The 27,650-nt window shown below is 35.0% G+C and overlaps 1 protein-coding gene across 4 annotated transcripts in view; it reads left to right on the top strand.

Annotated features, from left to right (window-relative positions):
- Positions 1–27,650, top strand: part of EFR3A (EFR3 homolog A) — a 175,465-nt gene that overhangs the window by 46,967 nt on the left and 100,848 nt on the right. For all 4 annotated transcript variants that reach the window (XR_010936122.1, XM_067711239.1, XM_067711238.1 and 1 more), the window contains 13 exons: positions 905–1,054; positions 2,789–2,926; positions 5,181–5,259; positions 7,426–7,561; positions 9,308–9,475; positions 13,452–13,566; positions 14,809–14,860; positions 16,224–16,396; positions 16,862–16,937; positions 21,736–21,897; positions 22,539–22,670; positions 23,862–23,929; positions 24,895–25,022. Coding sequence is in view for 3 of the 4 variants with exons in the window: in XM_067711239.1 (XP_067567340.1) it covers positions 905–1,054; positions 2,789–2,926; positions 5,181–5,259; positions 7,426–7,561; positions 9,308–9,475; positions 13,452–13,566; positions 14,809–14,860; positions 16,224–16,396; positions 16,862–16,937; positions 21,736–21,897; positions 22,539–22,670; positions 23,862–23,929; positions 24,895–25,022 (1,577 nt within the window). In the remaining variant the exon portion in view is untranslated. The remainder of the gene's footprint in view (positions 1–904; positions 1,055–2,788; positions 2,927–5,180; positions 5,260–7,425; positions 7,562–9,307; positions 9,476–13,451; positions 13,567–14,808; positions 14,861–16,223; positions 16,397–16,861; positions 16,938–21,735; positions 21,898–22,538; positions 22,671–23,861; positions 23,930–24,894; positions 25,023–27,650) is intronic.

Here is a 27,650-nt window from a genome sequence, read left to right as displayed (position 1 = left end):
ATTGGGTTGTTTTTTCATTATTGAGTTGTATGAGCTGTTCGAATATTTTGGAAATTAAGCCCTTGTTAGTTGCATCATTTGCAGATATTTTCTCCCAGTCCGTAGGTTGTCTTTTTGTTTTGTTTATGGTTTCCTTTGCTGTGCAAAAGCTTATACATTTGATTAGGTCCCATTTGTTTATTTTTGGTTTTGTTTCTATTGCCTTGGGAGACTGACCTAAGAAAACTTTGGTACGATTTATGTCAGAGAGTGTAGGAGAACCTAATTCCTTTGATTAAATTATTTTTTATTGAAAACTGATACAGACAAAATATGTCTATAAAAGTCTTTTTTAACTTTAAATGTTGATTGTAAAAAGATGGTATTAAAAGTAAGCCTCGGGCTTCCCTGGTGGCACAGTGGTTAAGAATCCGCCTGCCAATGCAGGGGACACAGGTTTGAGCCCTGGTCCGGGAAGATCCCACATGCTGCGGAGCAACTAAGCCACAAGTGCTGAGCCTGCGCTCTAGAGCGTGCAAGCCACAAGTACTGAGCCCATGCACCTAGGGCATGTGCTCCACAGTAAGAGAAGCCACCGCAATGAGAAGCCCGCGCACCGCAATGAAGAGTAGCCCCCGCTCACCACAACTAGAGAAAGCCTGCATATAGCAATGAAGACCCAACACAGCCAAAAATAAATAAATAAATAAATTTATTTATTAAAAAAAAAAAGTAAGCCTCTTTTGGAACTGCCATATCTCTGTCCATCTTAGATTTTTGAGATTTTTATTTCTTAGACTTATTGTATGTTATTTTTATTGTCTCGAGATAACTATTTATTTGACATCCATTCTCTTAGTTAAGTAAGCAGACTTGTTTAAATAGCTTTTTTTCATGACTCAGTTTTTTTTCTTCTTTTTTATAGAATCCGAATTGCTGGAATCAGAGGTATTCAAGGTGTGGTTCGCAAAACAGTTAATGATGAACTTCGGGCTACCATTTGGGAACCCCAGCATATGGATAAAATTGTTCCATCCCTGCTGTTTAACATGCAAAAGATAGAAGAGGTTGACAGGTATTGAATAAAGATGTTAGGGCTGGGGCTGTGTTACTTTAATATGTGTGTATGTGTGCTCGCTTGCTAGAGTAAGAATGTTTGTCTTTAGTATTATGTATATAGTAGTCCCGTAAACTTGAGCAAGTTTAAATATGTATCCTTTCTGAAAAAATATCAGCTTCAGTCGTCAAATTAGACTGAGCAGACAGATTTTGACTCAGACACTTAAGCTTTTATTTCTTTTAGAATAAATTTTCACTTTACTTTCTGCTTATTATTGGGCATCGACATTGCTATTTGAATTAATACTACTTAAAGCTGCCAAGTGTAAGAAATAGAGATTATAAACTGAACTTCTGTTATTCTTTAGAGATCCAGCATGCTTTTTCGTAGGGAGTTAGTACTAATCAAAATAATAATAATAATAGCAGCTACTATTCAATGTATATATATTTTTCAACAGAAGTACTAGGCTATTTATATCTTATTTATTCTTCTAAGATATTTTGGCATGGAATATTGTTTTGGGGTGTATGCTGATTTCTTCCCCCCACCCACCCCAGTAACCTGTTGAACTCAGAATTCTGTACTTTATTCTCTTTTTTCAAATGCCATAAGCATGCTTTCCTCCCAAATTTGTTGCCTTACACAGAGGTACTATGCAACCAAGTTTTAGAACCAGTATTCTCCAGTTTGGCTTATTATGCTGATCTCCCTGATTCTTGCAGTTTAAAGAGGGAAATCCAAATCAAATTTAAAAGATATTTAATTCTGTAGTTCTAAAATTTTAACTTAATTTGTAATTGTGATGATTATGTGTGCAATATCAAAATAAAAGTGGTCTAGAAGTGAAAAGGTGAAACTGGTTAACTCTGCAAGCGCTTATATGTTTATCAGAATTTATGGCAATTACAGCAAGTATTTATGCTAGATTCCTTAGATGTGATTGTCTCCAGCTTTGGAAACCTAAAATGTGAAACGATATATTTTAACACCTTGGGTATTTTTCCTGTTCTTGGCAATGTAGCTGAGGTTAGTTTTTCTGTCTAAAATATTTATTCTTCTAAAGGTACCTGGCTAGTTGAGAATTGACTCCCCATAATTATGGCTCTTGAGGTACAGGATTAGTATAAATAGGATACAGGAATGCTGATACCATTGGTTGCCAAATTCTAAGAAGTTGTGTTTTCTCGTGGTTTTATCCCAATGCTACAGATACATGCTTTTTTGAAATTATTATTGCACATGAATACATTAATCTAAAATAAGGTTTTAAAATATGAACAAATAGTGTCTATTGAAGACATCTACTTATACAAATGTTCTAATTAGCTTTCAAATTTTTATTTTTTATTCAGACTGTGCCATAGTTTTTTACTTGATTTTATTTTTGCTCACTTACAGTTAAACTGGGTGATCTTTGGGCACCTTGTTCTTACTAGGATTTTGCTATAAATGTAGCAAAGTTGTAGGAAGTTAACAAAATAGCAACTACTGAGTATTTTGCCTTTAGAAAAGATATTCTGTTAGTTAGAAACAAGTTATACAAGTGAATTTAGCTCTCCAATTTTGAAAGACTATGTGATTAGCTTCAAGGTGTTGAGTTCATGAAGTAGAATTAAGCTCTAAAGTTATTTTGGGATAACAAGAAAATATCATTCTAATATTTCCGAGAAGTAAAAATCTGTTCTGTTTAACTGTCAGAACTAGTGTCAGAATTCTCGCATTCATTTGCTTGTCTTTATTTTTCAGTCGCATAGGCCCTCCTCCTTCTCCTTCAGCAGCTGACAAAGAAGAGAACCCCGCCATGCTGGCTGAAAACTGCTTCAGAGAACTGCTGGGCCGAGCGACTTTTGGGAACATGAATAATGCTGTGAGACCAGTGTTTGCGTAAGTAGTTGGTGTTTCCCTGCTTACTTGTGACTCTGCTGTGTTCCTTCTGTTGTAATTTACTTGCAGAGGACAAATACCCTTACCTGTGTGAGTGAGTTATTAATAGAGCCAGTGCAGCAATGTGGGAAGGGTACAGGATTGAGTCAGACAACATCCCTTTGAGCACTTGTTCAACCACTTCGCTAGATTTTCCCCCTTAAATAGGAAATACAATCATGTGCATCATTTCACTAGAGTTTTTATTCACACCTTGAAATGTATATATCCAGTAAAATATTAAAACAAACGAATGTCCAAGTATGATGTATCTTATTTTATTAACTTCTGGTCAGTTCCTCATATTCCCTGGCTTCTGTTTCTTGGCTTTCTTTTTGCCATGGCTGGACTGCCTTAGGTCGCATTCTCTTCTCTGACTAAATTTTATCTTATACCCAGTGACTGAGCAGAGCAGGAATATTAAATATCTCATTGGTACTTATATGCTGCCTTCCAAGCAGAATACATTTGTGAGCCTTGAGTTTCTCCACATAGACGTTATCTCTCAAGCCTTGTAAACCCTCTGAGTTCTAACTCAGTTGTCAGATGATAGATTTATATAACATTCTGTGTAATTTCTGGACATTTTTGCTAGTCTTTCTTTTGTTAATCATTTGCCTTGTCCTTTCCCCTTCCTGACTATAATAATGTCTTTATAGCATATATAAAGTAGTCAAAATGTAACATCCAGAATTCTTTATTTAGGGCAGATATTTGGGTTCAAAGTTGAGCTTTAGTTACAAGAATCTATAAACCGCAAAATTAAGCATCAGAGAAATATTATAGTGTTTTCAAAGGGATTCCCCCCACCCCACCCCCGACTACTATCACCACCAAAAAGTTGAGATTTACCATTTAAAGACTCTGTGAGCTTATGAAAATGCTACTAAGAACTAATCAAATTATGTCAAATATAACTAAAGGCAGATTTATTTTTTCCAGACATGCTGATTTAATATCAGAATTCCAGCTTTTATCTTGTTAACCGAGAGGTAATCTCTAAGGCCTTAAAAATATAGAGAGCTAGTCTAAAAGAAAGAAACTACCGAATTAACTATAATTGATTACTTGAGTAACTTGGAAGTGGGCCATATTCTTTTCTATGTAGAACTTAGTGGACTTACCTCCTGATCATGTGTTAATTAATCTAATTAAATGTTAATTAAATAGTTAATTATATATTAGCTATTTAGTTAATTAGTTGATTAAATATTAAATGCCCTCTGCAAGTAAGGTACCAGGTATTTTGGGGGAATATATACATGGATAAAACTGTCCTAGTCCTTAAAAACTTGATTGATAATTGGCATTCCTAGTGGCTTTTTACCTTGTGTGTTCTGTGAATTTTAAGCTCATATTCATTGTACCTTTATTTGTGAGAATTCTTTGAGGCTTGGATTAATGGTGTGTACTCCATGAGAGACTTTATTTTGCTTCTGCTGAAGGCATGGATGCAGTGTTATCCAGGCACCACTTTGAACTACATTCTTATCTTCAGTTTTTTTGAGCCACATAGATACTTGTGAACTCTGTCAACCAAGATGATACTTGTGAATTCTGTCAACCAAGATGAGAGCCTGGGTGCTAGGTGTATGGTTGAATTCTTCAGAGAGACTTTCATTTTTGTGGTTCTTCTCAGAGCCAAGGCCAACACAGACAAGCTTTTTGACAGTCTTCTACAACATAGAACATTCCCCCAGATTCATTGAAGGTGTCGTCTTTTAAGGCTTGAATTGATGCATGTGTTTCTGATCTGATAGCCACCTTTCCTGGGTGGACCCTAAACTTTGTCTCCAGTCTCCTGTGTGTACAACCCTTTAAACCACTAGCTATCAGCTACCAGAGATCTGAAGATGTGCCTAAGACAACTGCTGGCTTCAATGTATACTTACCTCTCCAGATTCTCACCTTCTTGTGGAGTCTGGACTGAGGGGCTTTTCTTTCTTGCCAGCTCATGTTGGTATTGAAAACTCATATATATATGTATATGTATGTATGTATGTGTGTGTGTGTGTGTGTGTGTATATATTCTAGTCTTTTATTGTTACTGTTTTATGAAAGGATTTGGCAGTTGTTGTGGAAATGGAAACATTGACTTTCTTTTAGATAATATTATTTTGATTGGTAGGCTTTGCATATTGTTGAGGGTTCTAGAGGAGAAAGTGTAACAAAAATAAGGAACTCTTAAAGGAATTTTCTTACTGTTAATTTACAGGCATTTAGATCATCACAGACTATGGGATCCCAATGAATTTGCAGTTCACTGCTTTAAAGTTATAATGTATTCCATTCAGGTAAGGATTGGTTACCTGTTATATTTATATATAAGTAATTTTAGTTCTGTGTCGATAAGCACGTCCTCAGACAGAGATAGAGAACGATGTAGGAGATAAGACGTGTTCTTAATTTAGTTCTTTGTCTCATTTATCTTTATTTACCGCTTTTATTCTTATTTGCCAAGATGAAAAAATATCTAATTAAAAAGAACTAAATGATTTTATGATGACAGTCTTTATTGTGCATTTATTAAATACATTATTGAGCATTTATATTTTATGATAAACTGATATTAGAATTGATATTTATAGTCTTTATGCATTGAGGCACCTGACGAGGCACTCTCATCTACTGCAGAGGACAGCCTTGGTTTTCTTAAAACTTGAACAGACCCAGTTAGCTCTTAATTCAAGTGGGATTTTAGGTCTTTATTTTTTAACGCTGTCTACATTTTTAATGCCCTAAAAAATCATCATTAATTTAAAGGAGATAAGGTAGTAAGAAGCAGTACAGCTTTTAGTATAGGTCATACCAGGATTTTCATCCTAGATGTGCTGTTTACTAGTTGCATAGAACTTGGGCAAATTATTTAGCCTCTCTGAGCTTCAATTTCCTCATTTCTGAGAAGGAAATGTTAATGAATTCATTGAATGGTTCATTTTTATATTAAGATAGAAGGTACCATTTATCAAGTGCTGGCTATACCTCTAAATATGCTAGTAACCTTATGTATATGCTTTATCTCATTAATCCTCCTTATTTTATGAAGTAGATATTGTTATTATCCCCATTTTACGGATCAGAAAACTGACCTTTAGAGAGGTCAGGCACCTCACTCAAGGGTACACAGGTAGTATGTAAGGATTCAAATTCTGGTCATTCTGTTCTAGAGCTTTTGGTCTAAATTCAACATTAAGTTTAGGTTACTATAGCATGCCTAGCATAATGTAGGGTTTCAGTGCATGGTAGTTATTATAAAGCTGGTTTGGGTGTGGAAGGATAATTTAAAAAAATTTTTTCCCAGTTTTATTGAGATTATAATTGACATATAACATTATATAAGATTAAGGTATACAACATTGCAAAATGATAACCATAATAAGTTTTCTCAAGATCCATCACCTCACATAGTTGCACATTTTCTTTCCCCTTTGATGAGAACTTTTAATTTAATTTTAGTTTAGTAGGTGAGAAGTTGATCTGGCCATCTGTGGACATAATGAAGGCTGTTCCCCTGGTTTTCAGTAGCCTTGTATTTCTTCATTTGCCTTCCTCATTCAGATTTAGTTACTAGATGAAATTGTTTTTTACAAAAAGTAAAGTAAATTACAAAGTTGAAGAAACTGAAGGAATCAATAAATATTTGTTGATTAAATGTCTGAGAAATGACTTCTGGTCCACAGCATTGCTTTAGAAGGAGCTTTAAGTGCACCATATGTTTTTTGAGATCCATTAATCAAAAATTACATGGTAGTACCCACCAGAATGGGAGTTTCTGTTTAATAGACTATCCTGATACAGTCAAAACTTCTGATAGATTTGATTGTTTTAATTGCCATTTACTATAAAATTGATATAAGAATCATTCTTAGGTAATATTTCAACCTCTGTCCATAAAACATTAAACTAGCTGGCCCTGATCAGGAAATTTCGTCAGGTACACATTGTTAAGACTTTAATTTTGGTAGTGGCTCTTGATTAGATGAGAGTTTTGACTGTTTAGCATTGCTAGATGTCCATGATAAGAAATAGTATGTATCTGGTTGGGTAAGAGAGAAGTACTATAAATGTCATAATCTGTCTGTTTTTTAACAACATTTTGTCCTATTATCAAGTTATAAGAGTGTATAAATATTCTTTGTGGAATTACAGAGAGGTACAAAGAGAGTAAAAATTTCTCATAAATCTCCCTCAGATGACCAGTGTTAATATGTAGGCATATATAATTCCAGTCTTATATACTTTTTAAAAAACAGAATTTTATTTAACGTAGTATTTTACAACTTACTTTCTTTCACTCAGATATCGTAAATATTTTCTGGTATCCCTATTTATTCTTAAAAAGAACGGTTTCTAATGGCTACATATTGTTCCATTAAGTGTCACATGGTTTATCATTCTTATGAATTCTGCCAGGATGCATGTAATTGTTCATATATTTTTACACTATTTTGTTCTTTTAGGCTCAGTATTCTCACCATGTGATCCAGGAGATTCTAGGACACCTTGATGCTCGTAAAAAAGATTCTCCACGAGTTCGAGCAGGTATTATTCAGGTTCTGTTAGAGGCTGTTGCCATTGCTGCTAAAGGTTCCATAGGTGAGTGCCAGCACCCCCCCACAAAAAAATTCATTAACCTTTTTCAGAATTTTCTTTTTCAGTAGGAATAGCAATGTGTGGAAAACTGTTTGAAAATATTTGCTGTGTTTTTAAATGTGCTCTCATTTCTCTTGAAATGTTAGGTTCACATGACTGTTGTCAGACTTCCTTAGTTACAGTTAAACACTTCCCTCCAGATCATTCTCTTCTTCCCTTCCTCCTTTTTTCCAATAAAGATTCTTGAATACCAGTTAGTTATATGCTAAACATTGGGAGGGTACAAATTCAAGAAAGTTATGGTTTACTTGGAGTTAGATGACTTTACCTACACTGTAATACAAGGCAGAATTTGATCATATATCATAAGAAAACCAGGGTCCAGAGAAGGGAGGGAAAATGGATCAGCAGGAGGGAAGTATTATGTAGCCCGTTTGACGAGGACGTATGGTGGTAGTGTGGGGGAAGCCCGAGAAGCGGCTTAAAGTTCCACTTGTGGCCAGGCCACAGGTGTCATTCTACAGTGGACTGACACGAGTTAAAGATTTACTGTACCCTTCATCAGAGATGTGTTATAGGGTAATTCATCTGGCTGCAAAGCGTAGGACACATTAGAAGTCACAGGTGGTTGTCACCATTGTAGGCACAGAGAAAGAACTTGACCTTGATGGCAGCAGTAGAAATGGGAACGTAAAGCCAGCAGAATTTGATAACTGACTGACTAGAGGGGTAACAAGGAGAAGGGACAGGTCAGACATCATGCTTTTTCACTCACATGGGATTAGAAGAATGGAAGGGTCCCTAATAAAATTACTGAAGTTAGGAGGAAAATCTAGTTATGGTTTCTTTGCTTCAAAATGAAAGTGGAACTGTATATTAGCTGCTGAAATATTCTAATATTCACTCAGTCTCAAATGAGAGTGGGCATTTTGGATATGGACTTGTCATTACTCATAACTTATCTCAAAGAGATGGAAGCAGGTTACTTAATTGAAGAGTTAACTTGAAATATGAAGTGAAACACAGGTGATGCCTTGACTGAATCGTCTCACCTGCTAATATCTATTACGTGTGAGGTTGCTATGTTTTAAGTTCTGTACATTCAAAGAAGCATTTGAACGTGGCTGCCTGTCCTGGAGAACGTTGGAATCTAGAGTAGGAGGCAGAAATAAAAACACTAATTAAAGTATAGCGTGATAGATGCAGTGCCAGAAACACAGGCAGAGTATTTATAGTACTAAAAACAGAGAGCATAGTTAGTTTACCTGAATGTGATAAATTGACTAGTTTCTGTCTAATAATTGAGGCAAAATTCTTTCTTCTTCAGCCTCAAAAGATGCCAAATAAATTTCTTAGGCCACAGTGAGCTATATTATAGTTCTCTGGATTCTGACCCAACAGTCAGGTTATCCCAATACTGTACACATTATTCTGAGTAGACAAGATTAGATAGATGGAAAGTTTTTGGTAATCTTTATATGAATATACACATTTTGTGTGGTTTGTACCAAGGATTCAAACAGTGATTTGCTCAGAGATGCCCAGTAAATGTTTGTTGGAATAGCTAGGAGACTTTCTTATTTAGGTATTTCTCATTTACTTTTTTAATGTGCTAGTTAGTTCATAAATTATGAAGTATTTCCAAGTACTTAGAAAATATGCAGAAATCTCTGTTGAGAAGTGCGAGGATTGGATTTGAGTGTACGTTACCAGAAGAATGTATCTGCTTACATCAGGGTTCATTTGCAGGACCCACAGTGCTGGAAGTCTTTAACACCCTATTGAAACATCTGCGTCTCAGTGTTGAATTTGAAGCACATGATTTACAGGGAGAGTCTATAAGCAGTGCCAACTTAAACACAAATTCCAAAGACAGTGATGAGAAGATTGTGCAGAATGCTATCATCCAAACAATAGGTGAGTACATTTCACTTTTCAAATTATTCTGGAAAACAGCAATTCAGAAAGCCCTCACAGAAGGTACTTGTCTCTTACGGGACATTAGTCAAAGGTGAATGATAGCTTAGACTTTTAAAAGAACTTTCTGTTTGGAAAATAAACAAACACAAGAATACGACAAAGAACACTGTATATACCCTTCACCCAGATTCATCTATTAATATTTTATGTCATTTACTTTATCATTTCCTTTCTCTCTCTGTCTGCCTTTTTCCATCCCTTTCTCCATTTCTCTGTGTGTGTATGTATATGTGTGTATATATAGATATGCACACATAAGCACATATATAAATATATACATATAGAGAGACATAGATACATACATATACACATCTACATTTTTTTCCTAACCACTGGATGGTAAGTGCATGGCTCTTTACTACAGATTATTTTTCCAAAGAATAAACCAGAGTACTCTTACATAACCAGAGTACAGTTATCAAATCAGTAAATTTAACTTTGATACAGTACTTTAGTCAAACTTTCATATTTCAGTTTTGTCATTTGACCTGATAATGTCCTTTATAGCGTGTTTTTCCTTAGGTCCAGCATCCAGTCTAGGATCATTTAGTTGCATTTAGTTGTGATGTTTCTTTGGTTCCTTTAGTTTGGAACATTTCCCTTTTATGATATGGGCATTTTTTGAAGACTATAGGTCCCCCTGACCCCTCACTTAAAAAAAAAAAATATCCTCACATGGGTTTGTCTGCTCTTTCCTCATGATTAAATTCAGGTTATGGGTTCCTGGCTGGATACTACGTAAGTGGTAGTGTTCTTCTCAGATTATTGCATTCGGAGAAGTACACCTACTTCTCGCTGGTGATGTTAGTTTTGATCACGCAAAGTATTGTTCTATTTCTCTGCTGCACAGTTTCCATTTTCCCCCTTGCAAATAATAAGCAGTCTCTGAGAAGATACTTTTAGGCCGTGCAGATATTCTGCTCTCCATCCAAACTACCCGCTAGATGTAGCAACCATTCAAAATTCTTAGCTGAACCAGAGTCTTTACCATGATGGTTACAAAATGATGGTTATCAACTTGGCACTCAGGGTTCATTGTAAGCAAGAGCCCTTTTTCTCCCTACTTATGTATGTAGGAATACATGTGTTTATCTATTTAAATACAGTGGTATGAGCTCATGGATTTATATTTTTATCTTCATAATTTATTCTGTATTTATTAAATTATTATTATTATTTTGGTGGTCAAACTGTTCCAGATTTGGCCAGTGGAGCCCCTATTTTCTATATCTTTGTAATATCCCCCCACATTTCTTTTAAGCACAGCCTTAGGTTCATTTTATACTTCCTGCCCCAATCCTAGAATCAGTCATTTCTCTGAGGAGCTGTGGTTCCTTTTAGTGGGGAAAGGCACTAGAGACCAGGATCTGGGTACTGATACTCAGGCTTTAATATCATATGCTTCCCCCTCCCCTCACACACACAAAGGGTAAAAGGGTAAAGAACTTACTTAAAAAAAAAAAAAAGAAAGAAAGAAAGCCATGGGGAATTTTTTGGGAAATTAAATGATCAGACTGTATATAAACACAAATTAAAGCAATCAAACTCTTCCTACTTTAACCCTCCTCTTTTCTTTAGAGTATCCAGATCACATTTTAATGTAACTGTATGATTTCTAGGATAATTTCCAAATTGAGTTGTATTCTTGGGTTTAGTACCTAATCTCTAGTGGTTGCTAATAGTTTCTACTAATAATAGAGTCATATAAATTTATTCTGGAGCTCAGTTTATGCCTTTTATTTGAGTAATATCCTACCTATGGGCGACTTGTTTATAATAGTCCTTTGGAATATTTAATACAGAGTTTTCCTTTGTTTATTTCTAAAGTTTTATGGGTATGCATACATGCATTACGCATCCACATTCAGCACGTTTTTATTGAACGTATTGAGCTTAACACCAGGCCATATGCTTGGGCTTCTTGATGCACATGACTCCTACCTTGTGGACGCCTTTGGTTGATCTGCTTGGGGTAGTACCTCTGCTTCACCTAATCACAGTCTCATCATGTGCATAGAAATTGTCCTCATTAGGGCAAAGGCCCAGGGTGTCTGTGATATTTTAAGATGGTATATCAAATCAGCTAGTCTTGTTTTCAGAGAATTAATTTAAATTGCTGTAGTGACTTCTAGGTAATTCAGTGTCACTGTTTTACTCTAGAGTATTTAACTTATTGTTTCTCAAGTATGTTGTTATAAAATGTATATACCTCAGACAAGCAATATTTCTGTGACATAACACATTCAGAATAACGTGAGAATTAAAACATGAGAGAAAAACAATGCAGTGTGGCACAGTGAATAAGACTTTTATTTAAATCACACTTCTGCTTTCCTCAATATTTTCTTTCAGAAGTTCTCAGTATTCTTTCTTTATCAGGTCACGTGAATATCGGTGGGACACAGAACAGGGCTGCTGTAGCTTTTGCACTTGAAGACAGGAGGCGGTTGGCCAAGCTCGCTCTTTTAAAATAATGCTCTGCTCTTTTGGGGAGGCTCATTAGCACTTCTATTCAGCAGTTCAAATACAAACAATGGGAATAGAGAATGAGTTAACTTCTGGCTGTCCTCACAGTTGACTTGTTGGAAAATTTCCATCTTTGTGGTTAATGACCAGCTTGCTTGGAACAGAAAATCAGTGACCAGTTTTGCACAGTGATGAGGAACATATGTAATTGGGTTCTTGGAAAGTTGAAAATACCTTATAGAGAGGAAGCAGAGAGTAATAATAATAAACATAGGCTTTGGAAATGTGAATAGATCTCACCTCAGGTCTTAGTGTTAGCTGTGTAATTTCTTGTATGAATTCCTAACCTCTCTTATCCTAATTTCCACAAGACAAAACTGACACAAATAATAGTACCTAGATTCATAAGGTACTATTATTTGTTGCTGTAAGGATACAAATACAAAGTAGCTTCTTACCCCATAAATATGTGCTCAAGTGTTAGGTAGAATAATATACTTTATGCTGATTGAATAATGTTCAGATCATGAGATTTTTGATTGCTAGAGTATGTTATAAAGAGAAATGAGTTTTACCCCTAGATCTAATCAGAATGATAAATAGAACAATTTGAATTTATAGAAAGAGATTATTAACTCCAGTAATACAGGCTGAAGAGTTAAGTTGAAAAACTAATTTACTCTTAAAGAAATATTGAAAATGTAGGTTTCTGTAATGATTATGTTGCATTTTAAGAAATGATCAAAAAATAGCCAGGTTTTAATACCTGTTCTGATCTTTCAAAGAAACAACAGGGTTAAAAGTTTGAGTAAGTGATTATTAAGTGTCCTAAGTCTTCTGTGACGAGAAAGTAAACTTTCCAAAGCTATAACAGATAAATTCAAAATGTGCACAATACCCAAGAGTTCCTTGAGAAAAATGACAAATAAGTAAATAATTTGAATTATGTATATTGAATTAATACTGAATTAACCCACAGTGTTAGACTGTAAACCTGGCTCATTATAATGGCATTCTAGAACATTTCAACAATCCTGGGGAAGCCAAAGTAGGCCTAATTATTGACTTTCTTACTAGAACAGGAATTTAGGCTTAACAAAATGGGAACAAGGGTTTCATCAGAAATACTACCAAAAGTTTTTTTTTTCCTTTCTCTAAAACTCCAGTCAATTCAAATTGATGATTTGCCACTGTTAACTGTATGCAAAAGACTTTCAAACATTTATCTTAATCGATTAGTCCATTATACACATCTTATAATGTACATCATTAAATGATTTTTACCAAAGAAATTATAATATCTTTAGACTTACATGTAGCTCAAAGACATTATTTTACCACATATTGAAAGCTGTGGTTAAAAATATATTATGATTTTTTATTATATGGAAAAATAAACTTTTCCATTTGCAAAATTTATCTTAAATTTATCTTAATATTTTTATAGGATTTTTTGGAAGTAACCTACCAGATTATCAGAGGTCAGAAATCATGATGTTCATTATGGGGAAAGTACCTGTCTTTGGAACATCCACCCATACTTTGGATATCAGTCAACTAGGGTATGTGTATGTAGTTGTTCTGTGTTCTCAAACTGTAAAGTTGAATTTAATCTTATATTAAATTTTATCTTAAATCTATAAAATGTTTTGTCTTTTTACTCAGTAATAAAAGTCCTGTGGTGTTGTTATGGCAGTAGATTGCTAAGCAGTTGAATCAACATTGCATGCTTGGGTGGGAGGATTTGGGAGACTGGGGTTGACACATACACATTATTGATACTGTGTATAAAATAGACAACTGATGGGAACATACTGTATAGCACAGGGAACTCTACTAATGCCCTGTGGTAACCTAAATGGGAGGGAGGTCCAAAAGGGAGGTGATGTCTGTATACGTATGGCTGATTCGTTTTGTTGTGCAGTGGAGGCTAACACAACATTGTAAAGCAACCATACTCCAATAAAAATTAAAAAACAAAACAAAACAAAACATTGCATGCTTTTAGAATCAGTTTTCAGTATATCATAAATTCTCAAATTTTCTTATATTGGCTAGGTGGAAGGTCTATTCAGCCTGGGCATTTTCTATACATGTAGATTATTTAGGGTAAAGTTTCAAGTTTGTCACTGTGGAAGGAATGTTTACTTATTTCTAGAGTTCTAGAACTGAAAGTTATTTTAAAGATCATATGTCTTGGCCCCCTCCCCTCATTTTATAGATTTGCTTTGATTTTACAACATGCTAAAGCCTTAGTTTGTAAATATGTTTGTATGTTGCTAATTTAATAAGGAAATGATACTCTTATTTGACTTATATTTATTTGGCCATTAATTAGAGAACCCTTTCTTTGTTTGTTAATTCTTTTTTGAAGAACTATTTATATTAGAATTATTTAGGCACATTCTTACCTGCTTATTAATATATGTTAAATAGATATTATGTTTGTCAATTATATTTGCAATAGATCTGTTCTCCAATTTATAGTATCTTTTAATTGAGGTTGTTTTGTTGTGTATTCATACAACTGACTTTTCATGTCATTACGTGTAGAGGTCTGTTTCCTTTGAGAGCCAATAGCTTTTTAATTTTCTTTGTTCAAATTTGATTTATTTTTTAATATATAACCCTTTAATTCATGTGAAATTTACTTTAGAGTATAAAGTGAGCCTTGACTTTAGCTAGTATGAAAATAAACTCTATATAGCTAATATGAATAGAGTTTTAAAATCAATAAATAATAATCTAAGGAAATGAAGTTAATTCCTATTAATAAGATAATACCACTATTTTGTATATTTTAGGGATTTGGGAACCAGGCGGATTCAGATAATGTTGCTGAGATCTTTACTTATGGTAAGGAATTTAAGACAGGTGAAGAACACACTTAACCCTAAATTATTAAGGAGGTTAAAAGAATAGCTTCACATTATCAGTTTCTTTTTCTTGTATTATAAGATAGTATTTACGGTAAGTTTTTTTTCTGTGGTTTATATACTTGAATATTATGCTTTTCATTCTTTAAAATTTTACTTTTATTCTTTATTCCTCACTTCTCCTGTCATCTTATTTGATCCTCATAATGATGAAACATACCGAGGGCAGGAAGCGTTGCCATTTTATAGATGAAGATGCCTGGGCCCAGCTAGAGCCAGATTTGTCAGTCCTTTCCTATGTGATCTTTGCTTTTTTATTTGTATCTTGTTTGAGAGCTCCTTGCCTACTCTGATGATATAAACACATTTGTTTATATCTTCTTACGAAAGGTTTAAAATTCAGCTTTCCACATGTAGAACTTTGATCTGAGGTTTATTTTTGTATGTGGTATAAGATATGGATATATTTTAAATTTTTCTAGGTGGGTAGTAATTGTCCCACCAATTTCTGCTCACTTATAAAATCACCTTTATCCTATAATGAGTGCCCAAATATAAATGTTAGATGTTCTATATATGCTAGTAATCCTGAATATAAATAGAGGTTACCCACATGAAATTTCATTTGGTCCTAAGCCTTTTTATTAAATAAATTCCCTGAGTAAATAACCTTGTCTCTAATCCTAATTGTACTACATAGTCAACTGAATGAATTTCTGTGTGGTATGGTTAAACTATTTAATAGCATTAAAGTATATGCTAATTAAAAGCTCCAACTTTAGACATAGGGATACACTCAGAAATGTCACATCAAATAAAGAATAAAGTACAGCTTTCCAAAATGAAAATGCTTCCCTATTAACCTAAATTGCCTAATTTAAAATAAAAGAATTATTTGCCATTTTAAAATTTTCAGGTCTTACCTGTGTTATTTGCTGCCTGGTCTCCTTATATCCATTTAGGACTGACTACCTGTTCCATATATTCTTAGTCTCTCTGAGCCTCAGTTTTCTTTTACAAAATGGGGGTACACTAATGCCTAGCCTCATAGGAATATGGTAAGGATGAAGTTAATACACATATAGTGCTTAGATTCATGCCTGGCATATGGTGAATGTGTGCTATTATTAATTTTATTAACTCTATGAATGATGTTTTTGTAAATTCAGTAAAATCCTCATCATCTCACAAATTTCCTTTTAGTTTTTCCTTCAGGCTTGTTCCATACTTGCTGTTTTCTCTAAGCTTATGGTTCTTATGAAACAGCTTGAGAGTTTTACCAAAGAAGGACTCATGACAAAGATGTTTTTGTTTGTTCCTTTGTTTTTCCTCCCTATAATCAGGTAACCTCTGGATACAAAGCAAAGACAATAGTTACTGCACTGCCGGGGTCTTTTCTGGATCCTTTGTTATCACCATCCCTCATGGAAGACTATGAACTGAGACAGTTAGTCTTGGAAGTAATGCATAATCTCATGGATCGCCATGACAATAGGGCAAAGCTTCGAGGGATCAGGTAATGTGCTACTTGAAAATAGGCTTAATGGTAATGTTTTCGGATTTCTATGTTAATGTATTTAAGTATTATAATTTTTTTAATCTAGGATTTTCAGGTTTTATTAATCCAGAATTTTATTTAATTGGTATTGTGACAATTTAATTATTAATATGTTTTAAGATAGTCAGTGTTGAAGGTCTTTTAATGTACTTCCAGAGATCTCATCTACTAGTAATCACTAGTTACATAAATTTTATTTTGGTTTTGCTTTAAACTTAGGAATGACATCAGAAGCCAAGATTACGCAATTCTGCTTGATTAAACTTGGTAATTCAGTAGTATCATTACATATAGGCTTATTTAAAATGCTCATTGAAGTGAGTGTTAAATAGTTCAGACTCCTAAGTATAGCTCATTCATCATATAAGATATGATATAACTAAGTGTGCTGTTCATTAAAAATGATGCATTGATTGTCTCTAGAATAATACCAGATGTGGCTGACCTAAAAATAAAAAGAGAAAAGATTTGTAGACAAGACACAAGTTTCATGAAAAAGGTAAGATTATCTTCTGAAAAAGAATGCATGACTTAAGTTATAGCCATTTGAATTGTTAGGTAGTTTTATATTGATCGATAACCGTAAAATGAAGCCATAGCATTTTGGAGTTGAAAATCTGAAGCCATCTTCAGCTCCCTACATTGCCACCACCGTCCTGATGGCGTCTCCTCCGGCCTGCGTTTAAGCTTTGGGTGGTCAGTCTGCTGTGATAGTTTCAGATTTCTCCCTTTCAGTAAAATGTCTCTCTGTGATTGCTGCCCTGCCCTCCTCCCCACCCCAAACACAAATGTTGCTTTCGCTTTTAATGGGTCCTTAATAGAAAGCTTCAAGCTTTTGAGAATACTTACCATCATTAATTAAATACATATAATGAGTATTTAGTGTGTATTAGGCATTATTCTGTGCATTATTTGGGGTATAAAGGTCAGGTAGGCAGAATCTCTGCCTGTATAACTAGAATTTAGCTAGATTATCATAATGATCACTTCAGTTTTGTAGGCGTATTGGCAAATGGCTGAATTTAGAAAATTATGGCATCTAAAGTTCTTTAGTATATCAGATAAACTTTCTGTGCAGTTATTCTTCATCCAAAGCTTGAGCACCTAGTATTGCCAGACGCTAAGCTCAACATTGAGAGATACAACAGTAAGCATGCCATGTGTGCTAACTGACCTCAGTATAATCACAGTTCTGGTGGATAAATCACAGTTTTGGTGAGCCTGGATCTTTAGAGGTGCAGAGAACAACAGACCTATAGGAAGATAGGTACAGATATCTATAATCCCTGATCATCTTTGGCTCTTTGTCAGACCCCGCTTTCTTCCTGTCACCATCTTTTATTTTTTTGTCGTTATCCGTTAATATTGATTGCTGTGTTTCAAGTTAATGGCCTCACAGTTTAAAAACTTCATTTGAAAAATAATTTACAAACTATCACTCTTCCTAAATTAATGTGAATAAAAAGAGTTCTTTTAAGTTTGACTGTATTGTGTATGAAAAAAGTGGTTAATAATAGGTCAAAGGCATTAATAACTCTTTCCAACTTCTTTTTTTTCCATATTTTATATCATCTAGTTAATCAAAGAAATTATGCCCCATAACTGAGGAACTTTTAATCGAGTGATAGAATGAGTTTTAAAAATTTACTGATAGTTAATTTGGGGTTTTTTTACTTTAACATCATGACATTAAGCAATCCTGAACTTTGGGACTGGATTGATTTTATTTTATCTAGTATGATAGAAATAATCCTTTGTGCTTAATTTTGCTAGCCAATCAATTTGCAAGAGTATGGTTTGACTGAAAGGTTAGACTATTTATTTATTCCTTGTTAAATTTTGAATCATTAAACTGTTCTCTGAATTAGTCTTCCTTCCATTTTATAATTTAAAATAACTTAACCTGGCTAAGCATTTGTTACCATTAGTATAAACCATTTCTTTAGTATATTTTTCTTTAGGAACAATCTGTTCACATTTTTCCTTTATCAAATTTTATTTTTACAATTGAACACCCTTTTTCATTTACTTTCTAATTTATTTTATCAGTAAAAATGTTGTTTGGTTTTCATATGCAACTTTAACTAGCCACTTATGGAAATTTCAATGAAGACCTGAAGAAAAAAAATTGAGGTCTATAGCCAGGGGACTGTGGACTGCCCTTTGGTTAAGAGAAGCTTGCAGTTTAGAATGGACAGTACCTTTGGCTTTTCCATGCAAGCATTATGTCCAGGCACCTGTGTCTCAGATGACTACCCAGCCTAAAACTGCTCCATCTGACTGTTTTAGGGACATCTTAGACATTGGATCTAAGTTTGAAAAATTGTCCCAGGGCAAGGTGCCCTTACAAATTACATTGGGAGGTGCCCTTTCAGCTCTAATATCCTAATGAGGGTGTATTTCCAGATAAGAGAAAACAGCTGTTTCCACTCAGCTGTTCCAAACAGCTGTTTCCTCACCTGCCAGGGCTACTCTCCTAGAGCTAAATTCCTGGCAGAATGTCACTGTATGAAAGAGCTCTTGTTAGTGTTTTATCAATTAAGGATTATGTAGAAAAAAAGTACTTCTGGGGCTTCCCTGGTGGCACAGTGGTTGAGAGTCCGCCTGCCGATGCAGGGGACACGGGTTCGTGCCCCGGTCCGGGAAGATCCCACATGCCGTGGAGCGGCTGGGCCCGTGAGCCATGGCCTCTGGGCCTGTGCGTCCAGAGCCTGTTCTCTGCAACGGGAGAGGCCACAACAGTGAGAGGCCCGCGTACGGCAAAAAAAAAAAAAAAAAAAAAAAAAAAAATGTACTTCTTATTATGAAATGTAAAATATATAGGCATTATTATTTTAACTACTTTTAAGTGAACAGCAGTACAGCTAAAATCATCCCACATGCCCATCTTGTTTACAACTCGATCTTCTCCCCAAGAGGTAATCACTGTTCTTGCTTTCATGAATATTATTCCTTGCTTTTTTTCCCTACAGTTTTGCCACCTAAGTATATCTGTATATCCCTGAACAGTACAGTGTCGTTTTATCAGTTTTTGTATTTTGTGTGAAAGGAACCCTACCTTATGTATTCTTTTATGTTTTCTTTCTTTCATTTAGCTTTGTTTTGGTGAAATTCATTCACATGTGTAGCTTTATAATATTTTATGACATGAATATACCACAAGTTACCCATTCTGTTGGTGGACGTATGACTTGTTTGCAGTTTGGGTTTGTTATGAGCAGTACGGCTGTAAACATTCTTGTCCATGTATTGTGCTGTATATAACTCTCATTTCTCTGATGCCTGTAGGAGAGAAATTGCTGAGTAATAAGTTATGCATTCTTCAAATTTACTAGACAATGCCAAACCACTTTTTGAAGTCATTATGTCTGTTTTCACTATAATATTATAATACGTAATGTTAGATTTTAATTTTATCTAATATGGTAGGTATGTAGTAGGTAATTTTTTAAAAATAAACTTGAATTACTAAGGAACCCGAAGTTTAAACTCCCATGTGTGTAAGCACTGCTTAATGGTTGTTAATGACGTTTAGGAACGTCAGATTTAAGAATAGGATTGGAGGTCATGAAGAACCTAGGGGTAAGAAGGGAATAAAGACACAGACCTACTAGAGAATGGACTTGAGGATACGGGAAGGGGGAAGGGTAAGCTGGGACAAAGTGAGATAGTGGCATGGACATATATACACTCCCAAACGTAAGGCAGATAGCTAGTGGGAAGCAGCTGCATAGCACAGGGAGATCAGCTCGATGCTTTGTGACTACCTAGAGGGGTGGGATAGGGAGGGTGGGAGGGAGGGAGACACAAGGGGGAAGAGATATGGGGATATATGTGTATGTATAACTAATTCACTTTGTTATAAACCAGAAACTAACACACCATTGTAAAGCAATTATACTCCAATAAAGATGTTAAAAAAAAAAGAGAGAGAGAAAAGGATTGGAGAGGGCCCAATACATAGACTGTTATACACCAGAGTATAGAATCTTTTGAGAGAGAGACAAACTCTGGGTTCAGAAAGATGGAAACCAAAATGTCATCTTCAGAAATAAAGAGAAATCTGTTAGGAGAGCATACATAGCTCTGTATCTGTAGCCAAGAAACCCCCCACTTGCTAATACTGAACCACAGACCTGAACAGACTTATTTAACCAGTCACTGGCACAGCTGGAGGACTATGGCCACCCTCACCTGGGTGGGTCCATGTGCATGTTAAATAGAGGACAGAGCAAAATGCATACCTTTAAAGACAGGCTGGCTTCCAGAGACTGTGCTGCTGTTGCTCATTTCTTTCTCCTGAAGTGAGGAAGCAGATGAACCTTCTGAGAAACAGAAACTTGAGCTTGGAGTGTTAAGCTCAAGCCCCTCCACATGGGAATGAGCAGGCCTTACCCTGGCTGCACGTTACAGTCACCGGGGCAGCTTTATGCTTTGAAAACACCGATGCCTGGGTTTCACCACTGACGGGTTAAATCATATCAGGGGTGCGCAGTGGTGACTAGTGGGGAGGAAGCATGGTGGTCCTCCCATTTCCCAGTGATTGTAGCTTACAGTTTGTGTTGAGAACTAGTGCAACACGTTGAGTTAATTACCACATAGTAACTTGAAATGGGAAAAACTCCCTTATTTCTGTTAGCTCTCACTTGGCAGTTAGACCTATACCCAGGAATGCTTTAGACAGCAAGGCTTTTATATTCTTTATTAACATATTTAGATGAGTTTGGTTTACAGGGGACCCTCTCGCAGTCCCTGGGGTGTGTCTGTAACCTCTTCCCTACAGGTGGGCTTATAGATGTGCCGTCCTCACTTCAGACAAAAGTGTAGCAGAACCTGGAGATGCTCTTCCCTGGACAGCAACTCACCTCACAGGAGGTTGTTCCCTAAGGCGGGAAAGCCTGAGTCCATTTCCTCTCAGCCAAATGTTCTTATCATTGCCAAAGCTCCCGTAATTCTGCCGTTCGTTTCAGTTTTTCTCAAATCAGTCTATAATTTGCTTGTCTTTTCAAATTAGTATTAAAAACATTTTCATTGTTTACACTGGAACTATTTCTTACTTGCTGTTTTTACTTAAGTTTGTCCTCAACTCCAATATTAGTTTGTAGTTATATATTGGTATAGTTATTGATGTTAATAATTGGAATATAATTCGACCCTCCGATTATCAGCCTAAATCTCTTCCGTGTTAAGTTATGTAATAAGATAGCTACGTTTTAAGAGGTTATATATGCATGTAAAATCTGCCTTGCTACATTTTAAGCAAAATTATCTTTTTCCTCTGTCATTCCCCTTTTCAGAATGGGCAACAGCTATATCGGCACATATATTTGGGCTGTAAAGAGGAAGACAATGTTCAGAAAAACTATGAGCTACTTTATACTTCTCTTGCCCTTATAACTATTGAATTGGCCAATGAAGAAGTGGTTATTGATCTCATTCGATTAGCCATTGCTTTACAGGTATGTTTTCATAACCTTTCCTTGAAGAAAGGATTCTTTCATGAATTAGGCACCATCTTTAAAATACTATTGCCTTTATCCAAGGACATGAGTTTTTTAAGTGAGATGTCTAGTTTTAAATCTAAAATACTCAAGGCTATGATCCCATTCATTTATTCTTTTAACAAATGTTGAGTAAGTATTGACTGTGTGCTAACTGTTGTTCAAGGCCACAGGAGTACTGTGATGAAAAAGACAGCATGGTCCCTGTGCCCATCCTAGCGGGGAAGATGGTCGTTAAATAATAAGAATTACATATATGTAGTTGTTTAATTGGAGTTTAAGTGTTACACAATCACAGGACAGTATGCAACGAGAATATATATATTTATTTTTATATATCTTATATATATTCTGCCCACGCCCACGTTTCCTTTAGGAAAGGCTTTCCTAAAGAACTGTTTGAATTGAGAGATTTAAGTCTCTTATAAATGGGCATTTATTCTCTTTTTAGAATTTTTTTTTAAAAAAGCTTCTTATAAGGGGACATTTTTGTTAGCATTCCAGACTACCTGCAGTTTTTTAGTCTAATCATGGAGAAAATGCTATTGAAGCGTAAGACCTTGATCTGTCAGTGTTTGTTTTTTGGTTTTTTATTAAAGGACAGTGCAATTATCAATGAGGATAATTTGTCAATGTTCCATCGTTGTGGAATCATGGCGCTGGTTGCTGCATACCTCAACTTTGTAAGTCAGATGATAGCTGTCCCTGCGTTTTGCCAGCATGTTAGCAAGGTAATGTATTTAGAAAAGCCCTCGAATTTGATTTTTATACAAAAGTGGCGGATTTTCTTCCAGTGATGATTATTTTTAATTTTGATGATGACCAAATTATTAAGATAATGCTATAAAAGTATGCATGACTTTTTCAATAGTGACAAAATCGACACTACAGCTCTAACTATGACTAGTGTTACGTTTTCTTTGATGCCTGTTGTTGTATTAGAATTTTTCTGTGTAATGGTTGAGTAGAATATATGATTTTCTTCTAAAATACTTCATGTGATTTCTTATATAATTGTTTTCCTTTTAAACCGTTATGAATCTTAGTATCTAATATTTCTTTAATTATACTGTTTTTGTTGTTATTGTTTTAAACGAATCTACTTGAGTTAGATCTCAAAAGTTGAATAATTAATATGCCTCTCAGAGATTTGTCCTGTGTCATTCAACTGTATTTAGCTTTCTCAGCAGTGACTCATTAAATAGTTACTGGCATGATTTAGTATACATTTCAGAGCTCCTAACTTACCTGGCAGAAAAAGTCCACTGTAGTTTTTATTCTTTAAAAACATCTTTCAGGGAGAACCTCATTTTTATGAAATTGGAAGCACATCTCTCAGTCCTTGCTAAAATGTAGGTTTTTAGAACATTCTAAGAAGTAAAACTCATTCATTCATTAAACAAATGTTTGAGTGAATATTTGACATCTGCCATTAGAGATACTAATGCTATGAAAGCAGGGTCCCCCTTTAAGTGGCTCCCAGGTGAGTGGAGGAGCCAGACTTCACAAGAGCGCTGAGACCACCTGCACGTGCTGCAGAGGAGAGGGAACAGCGAGGGCCTGGCGCTTGTGAAGGCATTTCCCACATAGGGCATTTGAGAAAGTACAGCTTCTAATCCCTCTGTAGTAGGTTTAATCAAATGTAATGTATCCTCTTTTTTTTTTTTTTTTTTTTACAACCTGTATTATTTTACTATCATGATTTTGTTACCTGCTGACTTTTTAAAATAATAAATGTGAAAACAAAGTGAACTCTGCTTTTGGACTCTAAATGTAGCTTAAATTCCAAAATAAAATGATGGTATTTCGTATAAATGTTTAGATTCTGTTTCTGTATTTTTAGTTTTCCAAACTTTTGTGGCAGGGTCCTGAGGAGTGAGGTTTTTGATTTTTATTTTGTTTTGTTTTTGAATATTTTTCAGGTTATTGAAATTCGAACTATGGAAGCCCCTTATTTTCTACCAGAGCATATTTTCAGAGATAAGTGCATGTATGTTAATTCTTTACATTTTAAGGAGGGGCACTGACTTGGGAAACCAATCAGTGATAATTACAAAGGAGTAAACTACTGTTAGAATAATTTTCTGGTGTTTTAAAATATTCATCGTTTTATGTTTCTGTCATTTAATTCATCTAACTTGTTTCTCTTGCTATAAAAGTTCTTGTAAAGTATAAATGTAGACTCATGAACACATGGAATCAATCTTTGATGAAAAAATTTATCTGACCTTTTTTTAATATGGAAGTATATCTCTTAAATATAGCATGTTCTGATACATAAGTGAACACTCCTTTAAGAGAATACAATATCCTGTTCAAGATTCTCGGTAATAGACAACAATATTGATAAAGCCGTAGGAGAAACAGTGTATTACGGAAAATCAGTGTTACACCCTGAACTGTTTTCTTGCTGTCCAAACAAAAAAATACATATGAAAAATAGTTTATTCAAACTTTGGGGCTCTAAAACCAGTTTAATATTGAAAGCATGCACATAAGATAATATTAAGCAGTTTGAAAAGAAATTGAAATCGTAGGTCTTAGCCAGGTGCTTCCTATCACTTAGTTGGCTAATATCTTCTTCATTAACAGTCAGGGGCTTCATTTTTATTTTCTTCTCTCAGTAGATTTTTAATTAGCATGAAAGTTAAAGCTGAATTTCGTCCTCTTCATCATTTAATGTGTGAATACCAGTGGAATCATGTAAGGCTGACTTCACTGTTGGGACATTACTGGGGCAAGAAGCAGCAGAATGCTTCATGTATGGGTCCACATAACCATATGTTTTTAAAGGGCTCAAATCAGCCACCTAAAATACACTGATTTTTCTATTACTAATTACAGTTTAAGTTGCATTTATATTTAGGCCTTGATCTAAAATGTTTATATGTTAACTTATTTTTGCTCAGTAATTTAAATAATACTAAATGACTTCTTTTTTGATCAACTTGACAGGCTTCCAAAATCTTTAGAGAAGCATGACAAAAATTTGTACTTTTTGACCAACAAGATTGCAGAGTCACTAGGTGGCAGTGGCTATAGTGTTGAGAGATTGTCAGTACCGTACGTACCACAAGTAACAGGTAAGAGGAAGGTAATTAGAACTCTTACTCTAGTGATTATGTGTCAGCAATTTTTCTCTTAGCCCAGTTAGAAAGTTAATTATGTTTGTATACTTACTAGCTTAAGAGAGTTTACTTCTATTTTAAAATTTTGCTCTTGAAAACCTTTAGTAAATCTCCAAAAACATGTATATGATTTTATCATGAGCATATTGAATCCTCAAGTGATTATCGTTATTATACTTCATATATTATTGATACTATACTGAATAATAATATCCTTTAAACAGAGAAGCAAAGTGAGATCTTTACTCTTTAAGCAATATTGTGTTTAACTTAGGGAAATTGGTGGAAATTGTTTAGTTAGTGATTTGTGACTATTGACCTTAATGAATTAGGTAATTTTTGTCATTTGAAAGACTACAGACTATTTGCTGTGTAAAGAAATCTGCAAACTTTTTAAGTTAAGAATATGTTTCCCTCTGTGCATTATGTATTCCCTTCTGTTCTTTTCATTGCCTGAGATAATTCTGTTTTGTTTCAAGGCAAAACTGCATGGTGTCTTGCACTCAGTTTTTACTTTGAAAACTAAAATCAAAGAATTTTTATCTTATACCTTCACTTTCATTTGATGACTGTATAAATATTAAATTTGGTAGAAAAACTAGTTCTTCCTTTGGGGATACCTCTGTTCTATAAGAGAACTGTTTGATTTCAGTTAGGTAGTTTTCTGGATTAATCACTAGAAGTAACACAATCTTTGGGAATAGCTATCTTTTTATAATGTGGATCCAAAATATATACATTTATTACAATGATAGTTGTTTATAATAGTCTGAGATGTTAATGAAAGATTTTGCATTTTCTTTTAAATTCCATAGTATAGAAAATTCTATTCCTCATGAGTTCCTTGGGGAAATAAAAGTGCTAAGAATAAAACATGAGTAGAGCTTTGTAATTTAAAAGAATTTTTAAAACAGACTTTTAAACTATTTCATTCTTATAACTTGGATTTAGCTCTCTTTCCTTCAGGCAAAAAACCTTATAAACCCAGGCACAAGTACAAAGGTAAATCCAAGTGTCAGTTTGGCTTGCCCTTTCCCTCACCTGTCCTCTAGGAAAATAGCTGTATACAGTTTGCCTTCTAGAAAATGGAGCCAGTGGCCTGTATATTTTATACAGTTGTGAGTTCAGTTATTATTTTGCTCTACCTTCCCCATAGCGGTAGTTTATTTTCACCCCTTGTTATTTCCTTTTACCCTATTCCTTTAACTGTAAACAATTTTTAATGAAAATTATGGTACTTTCTTTAACAAGTGGTTTGCTCTTCCCATTTCCTCCCACCCCTGAAAATGATATATTCTCTTTCTTAATGCCTCCCTATCATTGACTAGGAGAATTCTGAGTATTTCAGCATATACTTAGCTACATAACTGCACAGAAATCCCTCAGTATAAATAAGGTTTTTCTGATTTATAAAGATTTTGATAGTTTAGAACCAGTCCGTGACATGTGTGTCCTGCCTTAATGCAGAAAGAGTCAGAAGATACAGTGATACTTTATGGGATAATCAATCAGTTATTAAAGTTTCTTTTTGCTGTATAACCATCAGGTATTCATTTTTAAAAATAAGGGATTTAAGAACAATATATCAAAAGAAAAAAAACAAAATAGTTTGTTGTGTATCATGCATATACACCCATCATCATCAAAATATAGCTGCCGTTTATTATGCACTAACTGTATGCCAGTCACTGTGATAAGCACTTTGTATTCATGTTCTCAGTTAATCTGTAACATAGTTTGGTGAGGAAGGTAGCACTGTCTTTGTTTACAAATGAGGATAGTGAGACTGAAATTAAATAATTTGGTTAGGTAAGACCACTAGAATTAACTGCCTTGCCTGTTCAGTTAGGTGCTTAATAAATTGATTTTTGCCAACTGTGTGCTCAAAGATTGTTCAGTCATCCATATTGATCCAGGTTTATTTTTTTATGTATTCCACAGACCTTTACTGAGAGTCTACTATATATATCAAGCACTTTTCTGACTTTGGGGGGTGGAAAGATGTTAAGATTCAGTCCCTATCCTCAAGGATTAAAATCTGGTGGAGAGGGCTTCCCTGGTGGCACAGTGGTTGAGGGTCCGCCTGCTGATGCAGGGGACACGGGTTCGTGCCCCGGTCCTGGAAGATCCCACATGCCACGGAGCGGCTGGGCCCGTGAGCCATGGCCGCTGAGCCTGCGCGTCCGGAGCCTGTGCTCCGCAACGGGAGAGGCCACAACAGTGAGAGGCCCGCGTACCGCAAAAAAATAAATAAATAATAAATAAATAAATAAATAAATGTGGTGGAGAAGACAGACAAACGATTGAAATATAATGGTAACTGGTTCTAAAGAAAGAAGAATGGTCTGCCTAAAGCTTACTGAACTGTTGGTGACTGACATATAGTAAGTGTTCAATAAATGTTAGCTGAGTATTGCATTTTCCTTTTATCTCAAATCAACCTATAATTTGAGTTAATAGCATATGTCTAGGTGTATGCTAAATGCTCCTCTATGAGGGGGTACAGTACTTAATGAGTATTTGCAGTGTGCCAGCTGCTGTGCAAACAGAAGCAAAAATGAACAAGACAGAGGTTTCTGCTTT

This window comes from Pseudorca crassidens, chromosome 17, assembly GCF_039906515.1.
Source record: "Pseudorca crassidens isolate mPseCra1 chromosome 17, mPseCra1.hap1, whole genome shotgun sequence".
Lineage (NCBI taxonomy): Eukaryota > Metazoa > Chordata > Mammalia > Artiodactyla > Delphinidae > Pseudorca > Pseudorca crassidens.
This window is presented reverse-complemented; position numbering and strand designations above follow the sequence as displayed.